At 36.3% G+C, this 22649-nt stretch overlaps 1 protein-coding gene across 1 annotated transcript in view; it reads right to left on the reverse strand.

Annotated features, from left to right (window-relative positions):
• LOC140511722 (transmembrane protease serine 11C-like) overlaps positions 1-22649 on the reverse strand; it is a 125824-nt gene that overhangs the window by 55514 nt on the left and 47661 nt on the right. The window contains exon 4 of the mRNA XM_072620889.1: positions 15723-15886. Coding sequence (XP_072476990.1) covers positions 15723-15886 — 164 coding nt within the window. The remainder of the gene's footprint in view (positions 1-15722; positions 15887-22649) is intronic.

Here is a 22649-nt window from a genome sequence, read left to right on the forward strand (position 1 = left end):
CCTGCCTTTCTAGTCTTCTTGGGGTTTTTTACATATGACATTCCACAGCCCACTAGCAAAACCCCTTGTCTTCCCTCTGCCCCTTAGCTTTCCTGGTTTCCTTTAGGATTCTGCTGAGTCTTATTGAGAAGATTTTTCTTGTTCTCCTCCCACTCTCACTAATCTCCTTCTGAGATTATCTGTCATGTAGTCTGCATATATCTTGTAAATATGAGACCATTTCTTGCAGTTATGTAACCTCTTGTCAGTGAGGCAGTTGGTGCGAAGCATGATTTTTCCTACCCTGAAGGACTGTAGGAGGGAGAAGCCAGGGAACTTTTGCTGTCTTTGATAAAATAATGAGGCTTGGGCCAGATATTCACCAATAGTAAGCTGATAACAATGAAGGGTGCTGCTACCCAAATTCAGTGTAATCATGAATGTTTGGAGCTTCATCTCTTTAACTGACCACTTAAGGAGTGATCTACTTGCATAGAATTTGCTGTTTGCCTGACTGTACCTACTTGCGATGTTGTAGGACTGGGGAACTTACCCTCTCTGTCCTTTTCCTCATCACTGCCTGGCTAAATCAGCTTTGTGACCCTCAGTGGTGTCCTGCTCTTTTTAAACCTTGTTTATTTGCTGTCTGATAAAAGGTCTTGTTTCCAGATAAAGATAATTTTTCTAGCATTCTGACTGAGTGTTTCCTACAGAGAGATGGACCACACAAATGTCAAAAGGGAACGTGGTACCAACTGCCTTAGACTTAATTGTATGGCTGTGCTAAGCTTCCTCATAACTGCACAAAAAGAGACTCTATTTCCATGTTGTTTCCTTCATCAGAATATGAGATCCTAAAAATCAGGGAGAATTTTGTTGCTTTTTTTGGTATTCTCAACGCTTTACCCGGTACCTGGCACATAGTAAGTATTTAATACAAATTTTTTGAGAGTCTGACTAACAAGCTCCCCAGACTGGTTTTTAAGGCTTTCTAGCCTTATTTCACATTATTCTCCTTTATATGCTGTAACTTCCAGCTACTAATAGCCATTCCACAAATTTGAAACTACATCCCATATCTCCATGTATCTGCACAAGCCATTCCTTATGCCTCCATATGAATATTTTAAGTTCTTTATTTTTCATCTCCATTCAAACAATATGGCCAGCCCATTGGAGTTGCATTCTCTGAAGTATGGTTTGAGTACTTGGCAGTTCAGCTTGAGCAAGGACTTCATTGTCTGATACCTTATCCTGCCAGATGATCCTCAGAATCTTCCCAAGATGCTTCAAATGGAAGCGGTTCAGTTTCTTGGCATGGTACTGGTAGACTGTCCATGTTTCACAAGCATATAACAATGAGTTCAACACAATGGCTTTCAGGTATATGCCCATCTTCCAGGTGAAGGATCAGCCTATTAAGCAGGATTCTAGCAAGAATTTTCCCAGCAATCACTAAGAGAGAGATGCCCTTGTGATTGTCACAGGACAATCTAGTCCCTTTACCCTTATAGAGATGGACAATGGAGGCATAACCTGATAACCTCCTCTTGCCATATAACCTGGAAAATTTCAGTCAACTTTTGTATGAGCAATGGTCCCCCTACCTTGTAAATCTCAGCTGGAATAGAATCAGCACCAGGTGCTTTACTACATGAAAGTAGCCTAATGGCCCTCAAAAACTCTTCTTCAGTTAGAAGTTCAGCTAAGGAGGGACCTAAACTCAATGAAACTTCATGGATGCACCCTCACAGCAAACACTGGCATCTAATAGATTATGTGATTGTAAGGAGAAGAGACAGACAAGATATGAGAGTGACAAAGGCAATGTGTGATGCAGAGTGCTAGACTGATCATAGATTACTCCTTTCCAAGCTAAATCTTCACATTCATCAAAAGTGCTGCTCCCAAGGTAAAATGACTACCAGAATTAATGTCAACAAATTAGAGCTCTTCTCTGAGCGTGAACAGTTTGTTGCTGACTTGGAGGGAAAGTTGAGCCAACATATAGTTGGCAACAATGGAGCAGAAAAGGAATGGGCAGCTCTCAGAGATTTGGTGTACAGCACTGCATTTGCTCATCTGGGTCAGAACACTCAGAAACACCAAGACTGGTTTGATAAAAATGATGAGGAAATTCAGAAGCTGCTAAATGAAAACCATGAACTCCACAGGATTTACCAGCAGGATAGTTCATCCACCTCTAAGAAGGAAGCATTTAATTCCATCAAAAGAAAAGTACAAGCAAAGCTTAGAGAGATGCAGGATTCCTGGCTCAGTAAGAAGGCAGATGAAATTCAGTATTATGCTGATAGTAACAATCCGAAGTACTTTTATGATTCCCTGAAAGCTATTTATGGACCAAAAGCTTATGGTGCATCACAACTACTCAGTACTGATGGAGCCACATTCATTAGTGATAAAGACATGATCCTAGAGAGATGGGCTGAACACTTCCATAATGTTGTCAACAGACCATCATCAATCAATGCTGAGGCCATATATACATATAAACATAATAAAACCAATATTTTATTGATGTAAAATCCAAACAATGAGAAAATTCAAATAACTTGAATTTTCAATATCACAGGAAGGTGATAGATTTCATAAGAACTAAAAAATGTAAAATGTTAAGTAGTGTTAGTATTTTAAGATCATTTGATTTTTTTGATTCTTTTATTAAAGCCTTTGTAGTGGTTCTTATGTTACCTATCTCTGAGATGTCTTTTTTATTAATTTATTTGTTTTCAGTTTTGTATAATCACTTCCATAAGTCTTTTCTCCATCTCTCTCTTCCCTCCCTCCCCAAGATAGCATGCAATCTTATATGAGTTCTACATATACATTCTTATTAAACATTTTCATATTAGTCACGTTGCATAGAAGAATTAAAAAGAATGGGAGAAACCATGAAAAAAGCCCAAACAAAACAAAACATAGCACAAGAGAAAATATTCTGCTTCATTCTGTGTTCCAATTCCATAGTTTTTTCTCTGGTTGTGGATGGCATTTTGCCTCAAAGGTCCTTTGGGAATGTTTTAGGTACTTGCATTACTGTGAAGGGCTAAGTCTACCAGAAAAATGCCTCACACACTGTGGTTGTTACTGTGTACAATGATCTCCTGATTCTGTTCCTTTCACTCAGCATCAGTTCATATAAGTCCTTCCAGGCCTCTCTGAAGTCTTCCTGTTTGTCATTTCTTATAGCACAATAGTATTCCATTACATTCATAGACCACAACTTGTTCAGCCATTCCCCGTGAGATAAGTCTTTAAAGTAAATTAGGCATGAATAATTTTTCCATCTTTAAAATGAGGAAGATGTACTACATAATCTCTAAGGTATATTCTGTGATTCTGTGAAAACTGGTAAACTAGGTATAGTAATCTTCAGTTAATCAAAATATGCAATGAACTCAAATAGAACTTATTAAAAATAACTGATACATGAAAGGGTCTGTGCAAAGTGCCAAGGATACAAAAAGAAAAATGAGACAACCCATGTTTTCAAGGAACTTGCATTCTACAGATTCTCAAAGCATCTAGGATTAATGGACATTGACTAAGACAATGACAGTCAGAAAACCTGGAAAAACATCAACAGTGATGATAATAGCATGCACTCACACAATCACTTTAAGGTTTGCAAAATATTTTATATATAGTATCTGGTCTGATATTGTCTAGATGTTCCTAGATAGAGAAATCATTCCAGGGAATATCACCAAGTGAAAGTATAGTATTAGAGATGACTGCTATGGGGTGATCATCTTAGTGTTGTTCTATGCAAGTGGCAAGAGTGGGAGCAGTTGAGCAAGTGAGTCATCATTATTTGCTCTATCTGAGATTTGGAAATCCATAAATCTAATAGCATTTGCATTTAATAGATGTCCTACAACAAAGAAATCACAAGTTGCCCTGTAAATTAGACACTATAAAAGTCAATGTAGGTTCATTTTTTATTGTTATCCTTGGCATAATAAAATCAGATGAAATGAATCTTGGAGGGAGTAGCCAGTTCTACCTGCTAATTACAGTATAAAGACTTTAATCAATTATACACTCTTATGACCACGAAGACAAAAGAACTCTCCACCAAAAAAGGCAGCCTGTCTGAACAGATGCAAAAACAATTCAGGCAGCTGAGTTGACATGACTCAGAGATACTTAAAAACAGCAAGATGGTTTATTTCCACATCTAATCTTTCAGAGTTACCTTCCAGAAACTATTTTTGTTAGACATGGCATGGGGTATTTTGTTTTGGAATCAGCATGTTGGGAAAGGTGTATTCAATTATTTTAAGATGATGGTCAAGCAATTGATCTTTATGATATGTATTGACAAAAAGTTAATGCTCCACCCTAACCACCACACCTTGAGAAATACCACCCCATCAATCTAATTTTCCTTTGCTACTTGAGGTTCCTGGTGGTACACAGTAATGTTAAGAGAAGAAATGTTTTTATTTTGTCAATTTAAGTTGATTTTATGCTATTTCTGTTTGACTCAAGGCTTTGCAGGACAGCCTCTACTTATGGCAATGTTGAAGACAATTAAGTAAAAGGAGAAAAAGAATGGGAGAAGGGTTTCAATATTACTGCTTGTCTTGCCTCAATAGCATGTCTCTGATTTATAATCCAGACTCAGATGCAAAGGCTTAGACCATTATGGATTTCCCTCCAGATTGGTTGGCCAACAATATTTTGCCAAGCACCTTCTGTGTATAGAACTCTCTGTATAGAAAGGTAAAAGGAAATAGTATTTATACTGTATTTTAAAGATTGAAAACTACGTATTTGATTCTCATAATAATCCTGTGAGGTTGGTGCTATTATTATTCCCCTCTTACAGATGAGGAAACTGAGGCTGAGAGAGGTTAAGTGACTTGCCCAGGGTAACGTAGCTAATAAATGATTGAGATGGGATTCAAATTCAGGTCCTCCTGACTCCGTTTAGCTTTCTCTCCACATCACCTAGGTACATTTCCCTTGCTTCCAAGGAGATTATGTCAAAGGACAAAGGAATAAAAACAATTTTGAACCTTTCTCTCTTTTTTACTGACCAAATACATTTTTGATTTTTTTGTTGTTTGGTCAAACCTATGAATTTATCAGTCAGAGAGTCCACAAGCATTTATGAAATACATACTATGTATCAGGTACTGTGGTAAGCCCTCTGGGTACAAAGAAAAGCAAAAAACAAACAAACAAAAAATCCCTGTTTTCAAGTACCTTGAATTCCAATAGAGAAGACATGAAAGCAATTGTGCATAAGCAAGGTACAAGTTTAAAGCTTTAAACTGCACTAAGAGTTTTGGGATATCATGTACCTTATTTATTTTGTACTGAAATAAAATTTTAGAGATATATGCATAAGATACACATATATGTATATTATACACTAATTATATACAATAAGACATTATTTACCTCTATCAATCTATCTATACTACATATATGTATATAAAAAGAGAAAGGAGGAGGAGGGAGAGAGGGGAGAAGAGGTCATTCCATATAATATCCAGGGAATGTGTGTATAGCTATGTATGGACATATGTATGTATGTATATACCAGTCATTTGTTTTTGAAATCTTTTTGGTTTTTCTCATTTTATACTGAAAAAATTTATGATTTCAAAGAGGAATGATTAGTAAGTAAATGAGATGGCAGACTTAACCATAGCAATTATGATAATCCTAATTAGTAATATGGGCAAGAACTTTTCTTGAGGTTTAACATAATCAAGTGACTAACCTGGAACCACAATGACTAAAGGATACAGGATTAACTCAACCACAGTCCTGGTCCACCCAAATGCAACTTTGTTCTCAAAAATAGTCCCATAGTTATTAAAGATTAGAGGGGTAAGAATTTTTTGAATGAGCAAGCAAAACTATTCCATCTGGCAAAGATTCACATTCTGAGTCTGCCATTATAGCTGTGTGACAATAGCTGTATTACTATGGATGAGAGATAACCTCTCTGGCTTCAGTTTTCTTATATATAAAATGAGGAGGTAAGAGGTTACCTCTACACAGTAACAGCAACATTTGTATGACGATCAACTATGATCGATTTAGTTCTTCTCAGCAATACAACTACCCAAAACAATTCCAAAAGGCCCATGATAGAAAATGCTATCCATATCCAGAAAAAGAACTATGGAATCTGAATACAGATTGAAGCAAACTATATTTTGTTTTTTCTTTCTTGTGTTATTTTCTTTCTTTTTTTCCACATGACCAGTGTGGAAATATTTTTTAACATGATTGTACATGTATAACATATCAGATTGCTTGCTGTCTGGGTAGGGGAGGGAAGGGAGAAAAATTTGGAACTCAAACTTATAAAAGTGAATGTTGGAAACTATCATTACGTGTAATTGGAAAAAAATAAAATCCTATTAAGTAGGAGATTACCTCTAAAGTGCCTTCTAGCAGTAAGTCTATGATATTATGAATAATACGTTTGATTCCTTGACTTGGAATAGATGAGATATTTTTGTCATTTTGTCGTTTCAGTTATATATCTAACTCTTCATGACCCCATTTGGGGTTTTCTTGGCAAAGATACTGGAACAATTCACCATTTCCTTCTCCAACTCATTTTACAGATGAAGAAACTGAGGCAAACAGGGTTAAGTGACTTGCCCAGAGTCTGAGGCTGGATTTGAACTCAGGAAGATGAGTCTTCCTGACTCCAGACCTGGAACTCTGTCTACTTTGCCACTTAGCTGCTGTAAACTGTATACAGTAAAACTCAAACCTCCCATATATATAACACCTTTTTCAGTTGCTCTTCCCAAGTTTTCAGAAATGTGCAACTACTCTCTTAAAAAAAAGGAGCAAATTAGTCAATCCCTTAATGTACATCCTCACCTTGACAAAATTTTTAATGGTAGTACTCAGAAGTCCCACTGTCAGGCCTAATCATCCAATCTATTTTTTACACTCATTTAAATCTTAATTAGTCATCACTAAGTTAACAGAAACAAAACCCCATTTCTCCTTTAGAAATCCATCTAATCAAGGTTTGTAGCGATCATAATAGTGCATTATACAGTTTTGTAAGTTCTTTTTCCACAATGATTTTGTAAGGTAGTTAATGCAAGTATTAGTATCGCCATTTTGCAGATGAGGAAACTGAAGTTCAGAGAAATGAAATGACTTGAGTTTCACTGCCTTCATCTATTCCAGATTTCTTTCTTCATTAACGTATTTAGTGGCTAATGGTTTTTATGGCTGTAGCTACCTTTCCTTCTATCCATGGGCATATTCCTTAAACTACCAATCAAAAAGTACTGAACGTAAGATCAGAACATTGCATCTAAAATGTTCTCTAACTTAAATACTTTTCAGAGTTTCATTGCTAGTGAATTATGTCTATTTCTGCTCTGATAAGATGTACTTGAGAGACAACCTGAAGTAACCAGCCTCTGACTCAGGAAGACCTACGTTCAAAGCTTGCCTCATCACATGCTGGCTCTTTGATCCTAGACAATTCATTTTTTTTTCAATTTGTCCTCAGATAATTCTTTAAGTCAGAATTGGGGCAGGTCTTCATTATTAAAGGGAGTTTTTCACCAGAAGCTCCCTATATCTTTTCAATGGCTCTCCCTTCATACCTGGAATTCATTCCCTAGAGAGGGAAGAGACAAAGACATCAAGATTTTGAACATTGGCAGAAATTAGGAAGAGAGAAGATCCAGCAGGATTTTGTATCCAAGTTGTTTTTTTTTTAATAAGCCTGGTTTGGGACATATAAGATGTATCATCTTTATATCTGGTGTATAGCATTACTATGACTCACATTTCTTTTGTAATTTGAACATTCACCTTAATCCAGAGGGGGTTAGGTTAAGGTAACCTACGTTACATATTATTAAAATTTTTTTCTACATACCTTCAAGTCCTCAGCATACATTTTCTATGTAGAAAGTGATCCTTAGAATAAAAACTACATTTATTATTGGCAATTTTTCAGATGGTATGGCAAACAAATCATAATTATCATCACTGACACTTTCGTAGCAATTTAAGGTTAACATCTTCATCTTTGGAACAGTTTTGTGAGATGGAGAGGTATTACAGATATTATCATCTTTGTTTAATAGATGATGAAATGTTTCATAGCATTTTAACGACCTGGCTATTGGTGCACAGGCTGTAAATATTGTAGGTGGAATTTGAAGCTCAATCTCTCTGAACTTCAAGACTAATCAACATAAGATTTAAGAAACTGTCTTTCTATTGTGGTTCCAATTCATGTAGGAAACACAAGTCCTAGTACTTTACCACCTGGGAAGATAGTATAATTTCGCATAGAACATTAGAACAGAAAGAACTCTATGAACTTTTAAAATGTGTTTTGGAGGCAAAGGTTGTGAGAAGTGTAAAGTCCTGTGTTTTCCAGTTTGGTCACATAAACATGGACAATTAAAATGATATATTACTCATAGATTGATAATTTGCTGCATTTTTTTCAACTTAAAAGGGAAGTAACTTTACAGAACCAAATCAAAAATATAGACCAGCAGTCTGTCTGTTTATCTATGTATACATGTATGTATGTATCTATCTATCTCTATGCCTCTCTTTACATGTGTATTTCTTTCTCTCATTTTATATCTTTCTCTCATTTTGCAAATTGCTAGAAGTTATTTTTTAGCGGAATGTTTGCACTCTGCTTTATACATGAATTTTTCAGCTGATAGGAGAGTTTTTGATGTCTCTGAAAATAATTAAACCCAATAACTTAAAGTTAACATGCAAACACACACACCCCCCCAAATAAAAAACCTAACCCCCCATTAGAAATTAAAAAGAAAAAGTCACACATCCCCTTCAATATAATCTACTGTTCAGTATCAGTTGTCTCTGTGTTCTTTCTAAAAGCATCACCAGAGAAAATACTCTGCACATTAAGCTCTAAATATATTCTAACCAAAATTAGGCTTCTTATTGATTATTATCGTAACTTTGGTTTTAGTAAAATTGAAGTCAACAAAAACAGTTATTATTCTATGACTACTGATACTACTGATATTAATCAATCTTTAGTCACTTCTGCCATTGACTTCCATATAGTAAAAATGGTCCTACATTGAGCATACTTTATTAAACATTTCAGATTTGATCATTGACAATAGGAAGAATTTTTGCTGTTACTTTACCTTATTAATTTTTTTTAAAAAAAAAACAAGTTTCTAAAAAAATTGAAGAAAAAAACCAACTTTCTATCTGCTTGTAGTTTCTAGAGCACAGGCCTGATCATGTCAGTCCCTTGCTCAAAAATATTCATTTGTTCCCCATTTTGCCTCTAGGATAGAATTCAAACATCTCAATTTGCTCTTCACAATCTGGCTTCAGTTTATGTTTTTTGACTCATTTCTCATCACTTCTCTTGGTGTACTCTACATTCTAACCAAATTGGTCTATTACCTGTCCCTGAACTCAGAATTCTGTTTCTGGCCCTCTGGTCTTTGCATAGATTGTCACCATTCCTACAGCAAACGCTTTCTTTGCTTCCACTGCTTAGACTCCTTGGCTTCTTTCAAAGTTTAGATCAGGTGCCAATTTTTATGCAAAACCTTTTCTGATCTCCCTATTTGTTCATGTTTTCTCCCTCTTTGATTTAACCTGACTTTTGTTGTTTCGTTGTTTCAGTTGTGTCTGACTCTTTGTGACCCCATTTGGATTTTCTTGGCAAAGATACAGGAATGGTTTGCTATTTCCTTCTCCAACTCATTTTACAGCTGAGGAAAATGAGGCAAATAGGGTCAAGTGACTTGCCCAGGATCATGTAGCTAGTAAGTGTCCGAGGCCAGATTTGAACTTCCTGACTTCAGGCCCAGCACTCTATCCACTGTGCCAGCTAGCTTTCTGAATCCTGATTTTATTTATCTCTTTACATGCTATACTTCTATATTGGATGTAAATTCTTCAAGGTCAGGAAATGTTTTTCATTTGTATCTTCATATATGCACAGAGCCTTGTATATAATAAGCTCTTAATGAATGTTTATTAAATCGAATTTGGAATGCATAGGTTTACCAGCTTACATAGCCTATTTGATTCCTTCATGGAGTTCTCTCCACTAAGCAGCAGGAGCTACAGTAGGTATATACATAAACAAAGTATGTTTACTTCCTTTTTGATTTTTCTATTATGTTCAATGGAAAAGGAGGCATAGCAGGGTGCACAGAGAGGTGGTCTTAGAGCCAGGAAGACCTGGGTCAGGTCTCTGACATGTCCTGGCTATTTGACCCTGGGCAAGTCTCTCACCCTCTCAGTGCCCTATAATTTTCAAGTTAGCAGCCACCTGTACTGGTGAAAGGAGTTTCTTAAAGTGGTGAAGTCATAGGTCTCGAATGAAAAAAATTGTATGTTGTAAATTTTTCTAGCACAGGAACCTTCTTTTCTCTGTGTTTTATAATCTGTACTCCTTCTTATCCTGAAGACACCATTTATTCTATAGTTCCGACTAACGATTGATGATGGCACTCCGGATAACTATTGTTGCAGCCCTGACTGATTGTTGAAGTAGGAGGCCCCGAAAGCCAATGACTTGCTACACACCAAGAGCCATAATGAAAACTTCTTTTCACCTAGTTCCCAATGTATAGTTCAGCCCATGGAAATAAAAAAATGTTCCTCTATGCATTAAACTAAACAATAATGAAAACAATAATGAATAGTAACTAAAACAGCAATGAATCAAATGTTCCAGTGCTTAAACTGCACCTTAATAGTAAGTTAAACACCCGCTTACGAATCAAGAGAATCTGACTTTGTTAGTGTTCTGTATAATCTGGGACCCTTGGTGCTAAAGATAAAGAGAAACAGTATAGAATCAATTCAAATATTAAATAATTAGTGTCAATTATCTCCTGATACACTTAAATTGCAAAGGCAAGGAAGATTATAGTAGAAGGGGAGAATCTATATCAGATCTGTGAGGTATGCATTCAAAATGGCATTTTAAAAATATTTCTGGGCATTCACTATACTTTAGTGGCTTAAGGTTTACTGGTCAATCTAGTAAAAACCACAGATAAATAGAGTCAATCTCAGCCATTCTTCTGCTACATCATGTAGTCCTCATTGATTTTTACAGGCTAATGATGGGATAAAGTGCAGTCTATACTATTTAATTTCAATTATTTAATTCAATTCATGAACTATTTATTAAGAATCTATTATGTGCCACACCTAGACCCTGTCTAAACATAAAAAAAGCATAATCAAACAATTTTTACTCTTAAGTAACTTCTAGGAGGAAGTACCATATATTCTAATAGGTATATGCGAAGAATATACAAAGTAAATTCAGAATAATTTTAGGGGGGTCATCAGTCATCCCTAACCTGGGGGGATCAATAAGTCTTTTCAAGGGGGTAAATTTGAATCTTGAGGGAAGCCAGAGAATAATAACATGCAGCTTGACTGGAATGATAGATAGTTTGGAGCCAGATTTTACAGGGCTTTAACTCCTAAGTTGAGGAATTTGTGTTTGATCTAATAATGGAACCTTAATTTTTACTATGTAGATTATCCACTTTGTGGACTATTTTTGAACATTTATTCATCTTTAATCAATCAGTCCCCTTTTCTAATACTTCCCCCAGCTATTGATTACTATATTCTCAGGGAAACGAACTAGTATATATGCATACATACATTCATATACAATGCACATACACGTATGTATAAATACATATATATGTGTGAGTGTGTATACATAATATACAGACACATTTTTTTGCAGGGATCTGGATTTGCAATTTTCTTGGTAAGAAAATTCCCTCTGTTAATGCGGATATGCAACTCTTCTGCAGTTATTTTGTTCTAGACACCAAGATGTTAAATGATTTGCTCTGGGTTCCACAGCCAATAAAGTTCAGAGACAAGACTTGATCCCTGGTTGTTTTGACTCGAAAGTAACTGTACCTCTCAAAACTGATATTAGTATAAACAAAATATAATTCATACTGCAAGTCTATGGTTAAAGAAACATGGGCCTCTCCTAACTTCAAAGCTAGCTTTCTATCCATTTTAGTGCATTCCATAAGCAAGGGTTGATTCTAATATGAAACCATTTTGTGATTTTTTGCTGTATAAACAATTCATTCTCTCTTTTATCTTTTATGATGTCTCTAAACATTTTAATAACAAGAGCAGAAATAACCATATCCTTTATGTGATATGTGATATCATTATTCATCAGTAGGTAATGCATTTTGAGGTTTTTTTCTTCTAATAGCAGTGGGAAATTCACACTTTCTTGCTCTATGGTTCACAAACTTGTCAGGGTCAGTCAAACATATTATCTCAAACAGCCTATAAATAGATCAAACCCACCACCTTATCTTATAGAGTACCAGGAACTAAAACTATGCTGTCCAATCTAAAAACCATTTTAAAAGTACTTACTACATACATAGTACTGGGCTTGGTGCTGGGGAAATGCAAACAAAATGATAACAGTCTTGCCTTCAAAGAGCTTACATTCTGGGGGAGAGGAGGGAGAAAGTACCAGCAGCTAGGGAGGTCAAGCCAATGCTGGTACATGAGCTAAATTTTGAAGGAAGCTAATTCTGAGAGGTGGAGCTTCATGGGTATGAGACTTGAAATGGAATGCTGAGTTTGGAGAACAGGAGACCAGTTTGAAGTATACAGTGTGTGAAGAGGAATAATGTTCAATCAACCTGGAAACTGACTGGAGTCAGTGCATTAAATGCTAAGTTGAGTAGTTCGTAATTTATCCTACAGGCAATAAGAATGCCTCTAAAAGTATTTCAGGTACTTTAGGATGATTGTTTTGGTAATGATGTGGTAGACAAATTGAAAAGGGAAGAGTCCAATAAAGGGTGTGTTGAAATTGGCCAGGGGGGAGGTCATGAGGGTCTGAACTAAGCTGGTAGTCATGTGAGTGAAGAGATAGGAGACATGTTATAGAGGTAGAATTGATAAAACTTGGTAACCCATTGCATATGAGATAATGAAGGCAAAGCAAGGGTCAAGAGTAACTCCAAGATTGTGAACCTGAGTACCTGTAAAGATGGTGGAAACTTCAATGGAAATAGGGAAGTTTTGAGAGAGGTAAATTTAGAGATAAGACAATGAGTTCTATATTGGACATGATTAATAATAATATCTAACATTTATATAATATTTTAAAGTTTACAAAGTACTTTACATATGTTATCTCATTTGATCTTCACAATGACACTATAAGTAGATTCTATTATTATCCTCATTTTATAGATAAGTAAATTGAAGCATAAAGAGGTTAAATGTTTTGTCCAAGGTCACACAGACACTAATTGTCTTCTTGAGTTTGAAATACTTATGGGATGTATAATTGGATACTAGTTCAGACAGCAAAATTTAGTTAAAGGTAGCCAATGAGCTACTGTTATACTAACCTTGGCTAGTTAAATAAGAACTCATCTTGTATGTGTGTTCGTCCTTCGCTGCCAAAGAAGACCATGTCATCAGAGAAATAATGACATGACATGCACTTGACTTTGTTTTGAGTGCAGGCTGTGCAGGTCACCAGCCTCACTTCTCCTCTAGAGCCATCTGAAATCCAGTGACCAGATATTCATCAGGATGACTGGAGATGACCCAGTATAAGGCAATTGGGGTTAAGTGACTTGCCCAAGGTCATACAGCTAGTGAGTGTCAAGTGTCTGAGGTGAGATCTGAACTCAGGTTCTCCTGACTCCTACACTAGTGCTCTATCCCCTGCACCACCTAACTTCCCCAAGAACTCATCTTACATCTAAACTAGAGAATAACTTGCTTGGAGACCAGTAAGAATCACGTTTCCTGATGAAAATCACTTTTGAGGCAACTGATGGTTCAATGGATACAGCACTGGGTCTGGAGTTAGGAAGAAGTAAGTTGAAAATTTGACTTCAGGCACTTCCTGGCTGTGTGACCTGGGTAAATCACTTAACGTCTATTTGTCTCAGTTGCCTCAACTTTAAAATGGGGATAACTGTCTCACAGGATTGTTGAGAATCCAATTAGATTTGTAGAAAAGCTCTTAGCACAGTGCCTGGACCATAGCAGGTACTACATAATACTTATTTCCTTTCCCACCTTTCTTTCTCAATAAGACCAAGTTGTATAAATGAGTAATGTTTCAGTTTATATTTAGTTAAGGTGCTGAGAGAACTGATTTAGCCAATGGCTGAGTTTGATGTTTTCTACCAAATTGAGAGGCAACATGATAGAAAAGAAAGATTGGCTCCAGGGCTGGGAGAACTGAATCTGCTCTAACTGGCCTTGACTTTGGCTCAGGTGTTAATTTTTTCTGAGCCTCAATCTCCTCATCTGAAAAACTGGAATAATAAGACCCATCTGGCTCGAGTCTTTGCTTGGTTTTTGTGGAAAATAAATAAAGTAGGATATGCACAAATGCTTTGATAATTTAAAAAAATGCTATAGCCACATAGGCCATGTTTCTGATTCTGGTATGTCTATGAAACCAGTCAATTTCAGGAGACTTCAAATCTTTAAAAAAGGTAAGTAAAGGAGGGATAGATATTTTGAAGGCACAAAAAGCATAGTTTCAGAAATAACTTCTGTCTTCTTCAAACAAACATACTACCACCACCACCAGCATTTGTAAATGTTATACTTCCATTGTATTCAGAGGTTAATCTTAACAGACGATAAGAAAATTAATGTAATCATCATTTCTGGAAACTATTTGCTCTCCATGTGATTCACGAAACTTTAGTTAAGTAACTGAAACTAGCTGTTGACCTTTCTTTGTCCCTCATTTCTGTACTCTGGTAGCCTTGGAGCTCCCGAAGGATAAATGCATGGCTAAAAATAGAGATTTTCAGAAAGTAATAGCTTCTAGAAGTAGTGGCTTGAGTGGGAAGAATCTTCAGGGACTTGGCTTGAGTCATGTTTCAATAACACAAGGGGGTCTTGTCTAGAAGAGGCAGGCTCATTTCTCCGTCACTGCTTCTTTTGGTGTATCATGTGAATAAGTCCTTGAGGTGAACATTTGGTGGACATGTGAACCAATTTGGTCCTCCTGTTAAAGGAAGAATACTTTCTCTGCATTGACAAATTTGTTGGAGCCAGGGAGATGAGAGCTTGATTTACGCATCACTGCTTAAGAATGGTTCTTTTGTTAGTATGTAATCAAGGACTCTTTCAATTGAGAAGCAGAAGTGACAGCAAGAAATTTCAATGCAATAAAGGAATTTAGGAGGGGTTCTGAGCAATATTATTGGGAGCATTAACATACATATTTATATATAAATAATGTGAATTTATAGCAGCTCCATTTTTGTTGGTAGTATTACTTTTATACTTTTTTTTTTTGAGGGGGATATGCAACATTATTCCAATAGTGGTTGGATAGAGATAGTAACTGGATATGTGATTTCAATGATATTGGGAACTCCCAGTGAGAAAACTCCCTCTACCAATGTAGGTCAGAATCTCTGCAATTTCTGTTCTTAGTTACCTAGAGGTAAAAATCGTGTCCTTGGTCACATCACCAATGAATCTCAACCTTTGTGCCAGAGGCAGGACTTGAATCCAGGCCTTACTAGCCCCAATGCCATCTTTCTACATAAGCCAAGCTGCCTTTGGGCTGAAGATAATCCCCATTAAATAAGCCAGTATATGTAATGAGAAAGTTGCTGCTCCCACTTACAAAACAAAGTCAAACATATTCTAACTAAATGATAGAACTTTAAAAGGCTTACCTGAAAATTTAAATGAGGAAGAATCTATGCATAATGATCCTGTGTCACCCATCAGCTTCTGAAGTAAAATATTTCTTGTCCTGTCTCGAAATCTTGCTGCATTATTGTTGTAACAGGACTTAAACTTTAGCACCACATCCACTATCACTTTACTATTGGCCTGTCTGCAGGAATTAAATAGAAAAATGAATCATGTTATTTCTGTGGTCTTACCATTTTTATCAGAGCTCTTCCCCCCTTGCAAAGCAGCAGCCCTAACATTCATTGCTTTCTTGTCTGAGGGAAGAGTTAATATAAAGAAGTTAATCAATCAATAAACATTTATCAAAGACACTAGAGATAAAAATAAAACTAGTCCTTGTTTTCAAGAACATTCTCTTGTATCTTGTTACTAATTCTCCATGGATTCCCAGGAAAGGTCAGTGAAAGAGTACTATTTTTATTTTTTTTTATTAGCTGATGTGTAATTTCTTCTACTAAAGAAGTCCTATTTTGGATCCCTTAATATGACGTAGATGTAACTCTGGGTTATTGGAGGCTTCATTAAAGGAATTAAAGCTCCATTAAGTTCTATCCTGAGATACATTTTTACACTGAGGAAAGAGCACTGGATCTGGAATCAGAAGAACCAGATTCAGATCCTACCTCTGACATACCACCTGTGTGATATTAGGCAAGTCACTTAACTTCTCTAGGTTCTCGTTTCATCATGAATTTAAACTTGATGGCCTCTTAAGTCCCATTAAGCTTGGGATCTATGTATGATTTGTAATTCTATGAATATGGGTTCAGTGATGTTTGTTGCAGAAGTCTCAGCCTCACTGAGTACGGAGAGGCTTAGTAGCAGAAAACTGGCCATCAGAAGATGTCTTTTTTGGCCACGGCAGCTATTAATGAGTTATGGTCATACCTTGGGGGAGGGAGCATACACACACACACACACACACACACACACACACACACATATGATATGTCAGGACAGAGGAAGTATTTCCTCTAACATATTGGAGGTTGTCCTTCGTATCCCACTTACTGTGGGTAAAGGAACAAAAAAATGGTTGTTTTCTCTAATATTTAGAACATTTTATAATCTATACTTGTGCCTAGAGATAATTGAACCATAAAGCGATCTCAAGTACTGAAATGGATTCTGTATTCTAATCACTTTGAAAGTTCCTTCAAATAATGCAGATTGAAACCCATCTTTGCCTGCCCAAATTGTGTGATTTGTTCATATTTTCTTATAAGTTCATATTCTCTTACAAGGTCTCCCAAAATACTGGACAACTTCCTCAATTTGTGTTAATAAAACAAGGGTCCAAAGACTGTTTAGCTATCATCTATAACCCTTCCCATTTGTCCATCTGATCATTTCTTCCTGACGTACATTTCCTTGAAGACACTTTTTACCTTTGTTCTAGATTTTTCAATGTTTATATGTTGCATCCTGCATACATCCATTCCTTATAATGTGGTTCTCCTTGTTCTAGTCATTTCACTCTGTATCAGTTCATAGAGGTTTTTCCAGTTTCCTCTGAAAATGTCCATTTTGTTATTTCATATGGCACAATAATTGTTGTTCATCCTTCATTTTTGAAGAGGATCAATGATATCACAGTGATGACTTGACTTGCGTATGAATTGGATTTAAGGGAGGCAGAGTTGCACAGTTGTCAGTTTCTTTCTTCCCATGTTATCAAAGTAGGACAACAGTCAAGATGGCTGGTAATGGCCTGGGATGCAGGAGGAGACCTTACTGTCTTCAATATCTGATCAAGTTCTAAGTTCTTTACAACAGCTGCTTTAGCCGCCTTCATAGATTTTGAAACAAATAGTTCTCATCGTCCATTCCACCAGGGAAAGTCTTCACATACTTCAAGTAGACATCCCCCTAACTCACTGACTGGTTTGAGACCTGTCAGTTACCCCCAACTTGCTTTAGCTCATCTTCTGTGATGATTTATTGGTGTGTGGATGCTGTGCATGTTACAGTTTCTTGGAGCCATAGATAAGAGTTGGAAGAAGGTGGACACCAAAAGTGGATGAGCAGCCCTGAAAAGGGCTTGGCAAGCCCTCAAATCAGGTGTGCCAGTCCTCCCTGAACACCCCATACACTTCAGCACAATAATATTCTATTATACTCACCTACCACAATTTGTTTAGCCATTTCCCAATAGGAAGACACCTTCTTCACCCCATTTTTAATTTTTGACCACTACACAAAGAATACCTATGAATACAATAATATAAATATAATCCCTTTTGATCATATAGATTCTTTTCTTTTTTATTCAGTCTCCTGAGTTAATAGACCTAGAATAGCTGGGTGAAAGGGCTATTTACAGTTACAGTTTAGTATGTTCTGGGGGCATGGTTAAACATTGCTTTCCAGAATGGTTGGACCAATTCATAGTTCACACACTATGTACTAGTATGTCTGTTTTCCTGCAGCCTTTCTAGCATTTACCATTACCCTCTTTTGTCATTTTTGCCAGTCTGGAAGTGTGTGAGATGGAACCTTTTAGTTGTTCAGTCTTTTCAGTCCTGTCCAATTCTTTGTTCACTAATTATTAGTGATTTAGGGCATTTTCTCATGGTTATTGATAGTTTAGATTTCTTCCTTTGAAAACTAACCACCTGTTAATATCCTTTAACCATCTATCTATTGGGGAAATGACTCTTCATGTTATAAATATGGATGAGTTCCTTATGTATATCAGATATGAGATCTTTATCAGAGAAACTTTTGGCAAAATTTTTTTCTAAGTTACTTGTTTCTCTTTAGCTGTTAACTACATTAGATTTGTTCACACGACACTTTTTATCTCTTTGAAATTATCCATTTGCTCTTGTGAGATCCTCTCTATCACTTTTTAAATAATGAACGCTTCTCCTAGCCATAGATATGAAAGGTTTTTCTTTCTTGCATCTCTAATTTGTTTATGGTGTGACCTTTGAAATCTAGGTCATTTTTCTATTTGGAGCTTATCACAGCACATGATCACACCTACCTCCATTGCTTCTACATTACCCTCAGTGTGAAAACCATTTTTAAATCTTCAGACACTGTTGTATTCAATGCCTCACTGCCATACAGAAGTATTAAAAAATGTTGGTATTAAAAAGATGTCCCTCTTTTTCCATGGAAAGCTTGGAATCATTAGATGATCTTTGCAATTTCCTGGTGATATTCTCTTTGTCTGGTCAAGTACCAGGCTAAATTATTCAGATATACATTGTGATGTATGAGCTCTGAAGGTTGTCCATTCAAATTCATGTCATAATCTGGATAATAATTCTGAATCTACTTGGCTGTTCTTATATGGATGGTCAGGCTTAATGCTTTTGAGAGGTTACAGATCTCTTCCAGGACTTTCCACGATGTTATAGTGCTTGAGGCAACTGGCGCAAAATCTAAAAACAGGAGCCTATGGAGGACTTAACCTTCCACAGGAAAAGCTTCTTTAGCTTAGACTTTATTCTGTATCTCTTCTATGATAGTGATAAATACTTTTTAGCAAGTATGTATCTTTTTATTTTATTTCCAAAGTTTATAATTTATGTTGTTATGTATTATAAAGAATCTTGAATGATTTTGATATATGAATGGGAGAAAACCTATTGATAAAGAACTGTAAGGTAGAATTTTCTACTACTGAATCAAATGCTTTCTCAAAAATCAATAAACCACAGACATAAGGGAATACTATATTTGTTATATCTTTAGCTAATTATTAAATGTTAAAGGTGTGGTCCAATGATTAAGACCACTCATAAAAATCCATTCATTCTCTGCTAACAGCTTTTGGGTAGATGCCCTGCATTCAAGTATAAATGACTCAAAAGAAGATTTTGTTTATGTGAAACAGTAGACATATTACTGTATAGTTGTTGACATTTTCTCAATAACTTAGGGGTGTGGAAGATTTTTAATAATATCTGAGTTTTTTCCATACCTTTACTGTCCTTTTAGATACTTGAATATGGATTCTTCAGTGTCCTCACCATTGTGTATCCTCCAGCATGAATCTCTTCTATATACATGTGGTCCAAACTGTGCATTTCCCATCTTTTCTCTCTTCTTTTCCATTTCTACTTTCTTTACAAACAATTCTGGTACTGTGATATTAGGTTTTAAATGTGATAGTCTTACAGTCCCATGGTTGGTGAAGGTAGTTATAACAACTTTACAGATTTTTTTCCCATTTTTAAAATTATTTTGTTACTTTCCTTCCATTTTTTTTGTCCTTTTATGTCTGTGTGATGAATTTGCTTAGTTAGATCTCTTGCCAAGACTTCTTTAAATTGGTTTTATCCTCTACTGCTTCTGTCTTACTTAAGAGATGATACTGCTCACAACCTTCCATCATTCTTCATAAGGTTTTACAAAACAAGCTTTTATTTTAAACTGCTATTCCCTTTTGCCTCTACATTTTTCCACCTGGCAAAAATAACAAATATTTGCTGATTTTTTCTAGTATCTTTTGATATTCTTGTCATGGTAATAGAGATACAATGTTTAAATATGTATGAAATTATTATGATTGGTATCATTATATTTCTGCAATCCATTTCCCATTTTTCATTGCTACTGAAATTACTTGTTTAACTAGTCCAAGATTAAATTGCTTCATTTGAACACTCTTTTTCAGTTGAACCCTGGCGATTGGGTCTCACTTTCTTGCCTAGGCTGGATTCATGGGCTTGATTCAATTATTAATCCACATAGGAACTGCTCAGTTGCTGACCTGATCATATTTGCCCTTCCTTAGGCAACCTAATGACCCTATGTCTTCTGAGGGCTTACCATTATGGTGCCAGACTTAGTGTGGCACCTGATCAATTTAGCTCACTGCAAGTCAGAATCCTCAAACTCAAGCTATCCATCAGCCTCAGTCTTCCTGATAGTAGGGTCTGTAGGGATATACCACCATACCAGATATCTTGTTCTCATTATTATTCTTCCTACTTGCTTTTTACTAATTTAGATATTTACCTTGACAAGTCAGTGATCTGATTGTACATAAAGAATTTATTTAGTTAGCTCTCACATCAGTAGCAAGTCTTTTCCTGTTTGTTAACATGTTATCTATTTCATTTTTTGCCATATTATTTGGTACTTGCTGTACCTAGGATATTACAATTCTCTCTCAAATCTCTCATGGGGTTTGTTTGACTTTTCTCATTCCTTTTTCCTGAATCATGCTTTTCTATATACTTCTTACCTTTCTCCTACCTTTTCACTGAATTCACCAAATATCATAATATATAGTGATTTACTATGGAGGCATTTATCAAATTTTTCAAAGTACTCTATCTCTTGATCCTCAGTGACCAGTGTTGGTATACAAGCTGCAGTTTTTTGAGACAGTGGGGTTTAAGTGACTTGCTTAGGGTGACACAGTTAGTAAGTGTCTGCCATCATATTTCACCTGACTCCAGGGCTGGTGCTTTACCCACTATGCAATTACTTTCAAAGTGGTCTTTTTGGAAATACTTATCTGTTTGTAGTATAAGATGATCAAATATCCCGTGAAATAATATTTCTTGCTTGCTTTGGATGTGTGATAAAAACCAACTCTATCAGTTCCTTCCTTTATCTTTCCAAGAAGAGTCTATGGCCCATGTTCTGTCTAACTACAACTCTTTATTGTGGCTTCAATTATTATAAGAATGCCAAGATATGTAGAATTCAGCCATTAGCCGTATGTTACTTGTTGGTCATTGGACAAGCATTCACATTTAGAGTACCCAGAATTAATTTAAAGTTTATAGATAATCTAAAAGTTTTGTGATTCTTACCACCCCCTAACTTCTTTTCTGCCATGAAGGATACAGGTGTACAAATAGATCAGAAAACTTGAATTGATACTGCTATCCCAGTAGCAGAATTCTCTGTTGTCACCTTTTCTATGACCTGCCACTTGGCTCTTACCTTTCCCTCAGCATCTCTCAGGCATCTGTGCTTCCCTTGGAGTTTTAGCTTTCTGGATAATGATCCTAAAACCTTCATATCTCTCAGGTTCTTTTTCTTTTATTGATCAGTAAAGCAGAACACAACTTAATCTTATCACATTTTTCATTTATTATTATCATCCTCATAAAACCCTCTTATCTTCTAACTTTTCTCTTACTGTTGAAGATAGCACTAACCATGCAGGCACAATGTAAGTGCCATCACCAACTCCTCCATGCCCCACCCGCTGCCTCATATCCAATCTGTTGCCATCTTGCCAATTTTTACTTTTGTAACATCGCATGAATACTCCCTCTTCTCTCCTCTGATACTGCCACTATCCTGGTGCAGGACCTCATCACCTCATGCCTGGACTATCGTCATAGCCTGCTGGTTAGTTTCCCTGCCTCAAGTTACTACAGTCCATTCTCCACTCAGTTGTCAAATTGATCTTCCTAAAACACAGCTCTGATCATGTCACCCCTTCCCTCCAATTAAATACACTGCAATGGTTCCCTATCACATCCAGAATCAAATATAAAATCTTGTTTTGTATTCAAAGCTCTTGATAAAGTTGGTGGCTCCCTCCTACCTTTCCAGTTTTCTTACACCTAACTCATTCCCACAAACTGTGATGTGGTAACACTAGCTACCTTGCTGTTTTTTCCATAAGACATTCCATCTACCAGCTTTGAGCCTTTTTCACTGGCTGACCCCCATGCCTGGAATTCTCCCCCTCCTTCTCTCTGTCTCCTGGTTTCCTTTCTTTTTCAAAGTCCCAACTAAATTCTCACCTTCTGCAAGAAACTTCTCCTGTTCCCCTTAAATCTAGTGCTTTCCTTCCATTGATTTTCTCCAATTGATCCTATACACACACACACACACACACACACACACACACACACACACACGCACACATATACATATATATATCTTGTTTGTATATAGATGTTTGCATCTCATCTCCACCA

The sequence above is a fragment of the Notamacropus eugenii genome, chromosome 6 (assembly GCF_028372415.1).
Source record: "Notamacropus eugenii isolate mMacEug1 chromosome 6, mMacEug1.pri_v2, whole genome shotgun sequence".
NCBI classification, from domain to species: Eukaryota; Metazoa; Chordata; class Mammalia; order Diprotodontia; family Macropodidae; genus Notamacropus; species Notamacropus eugenii.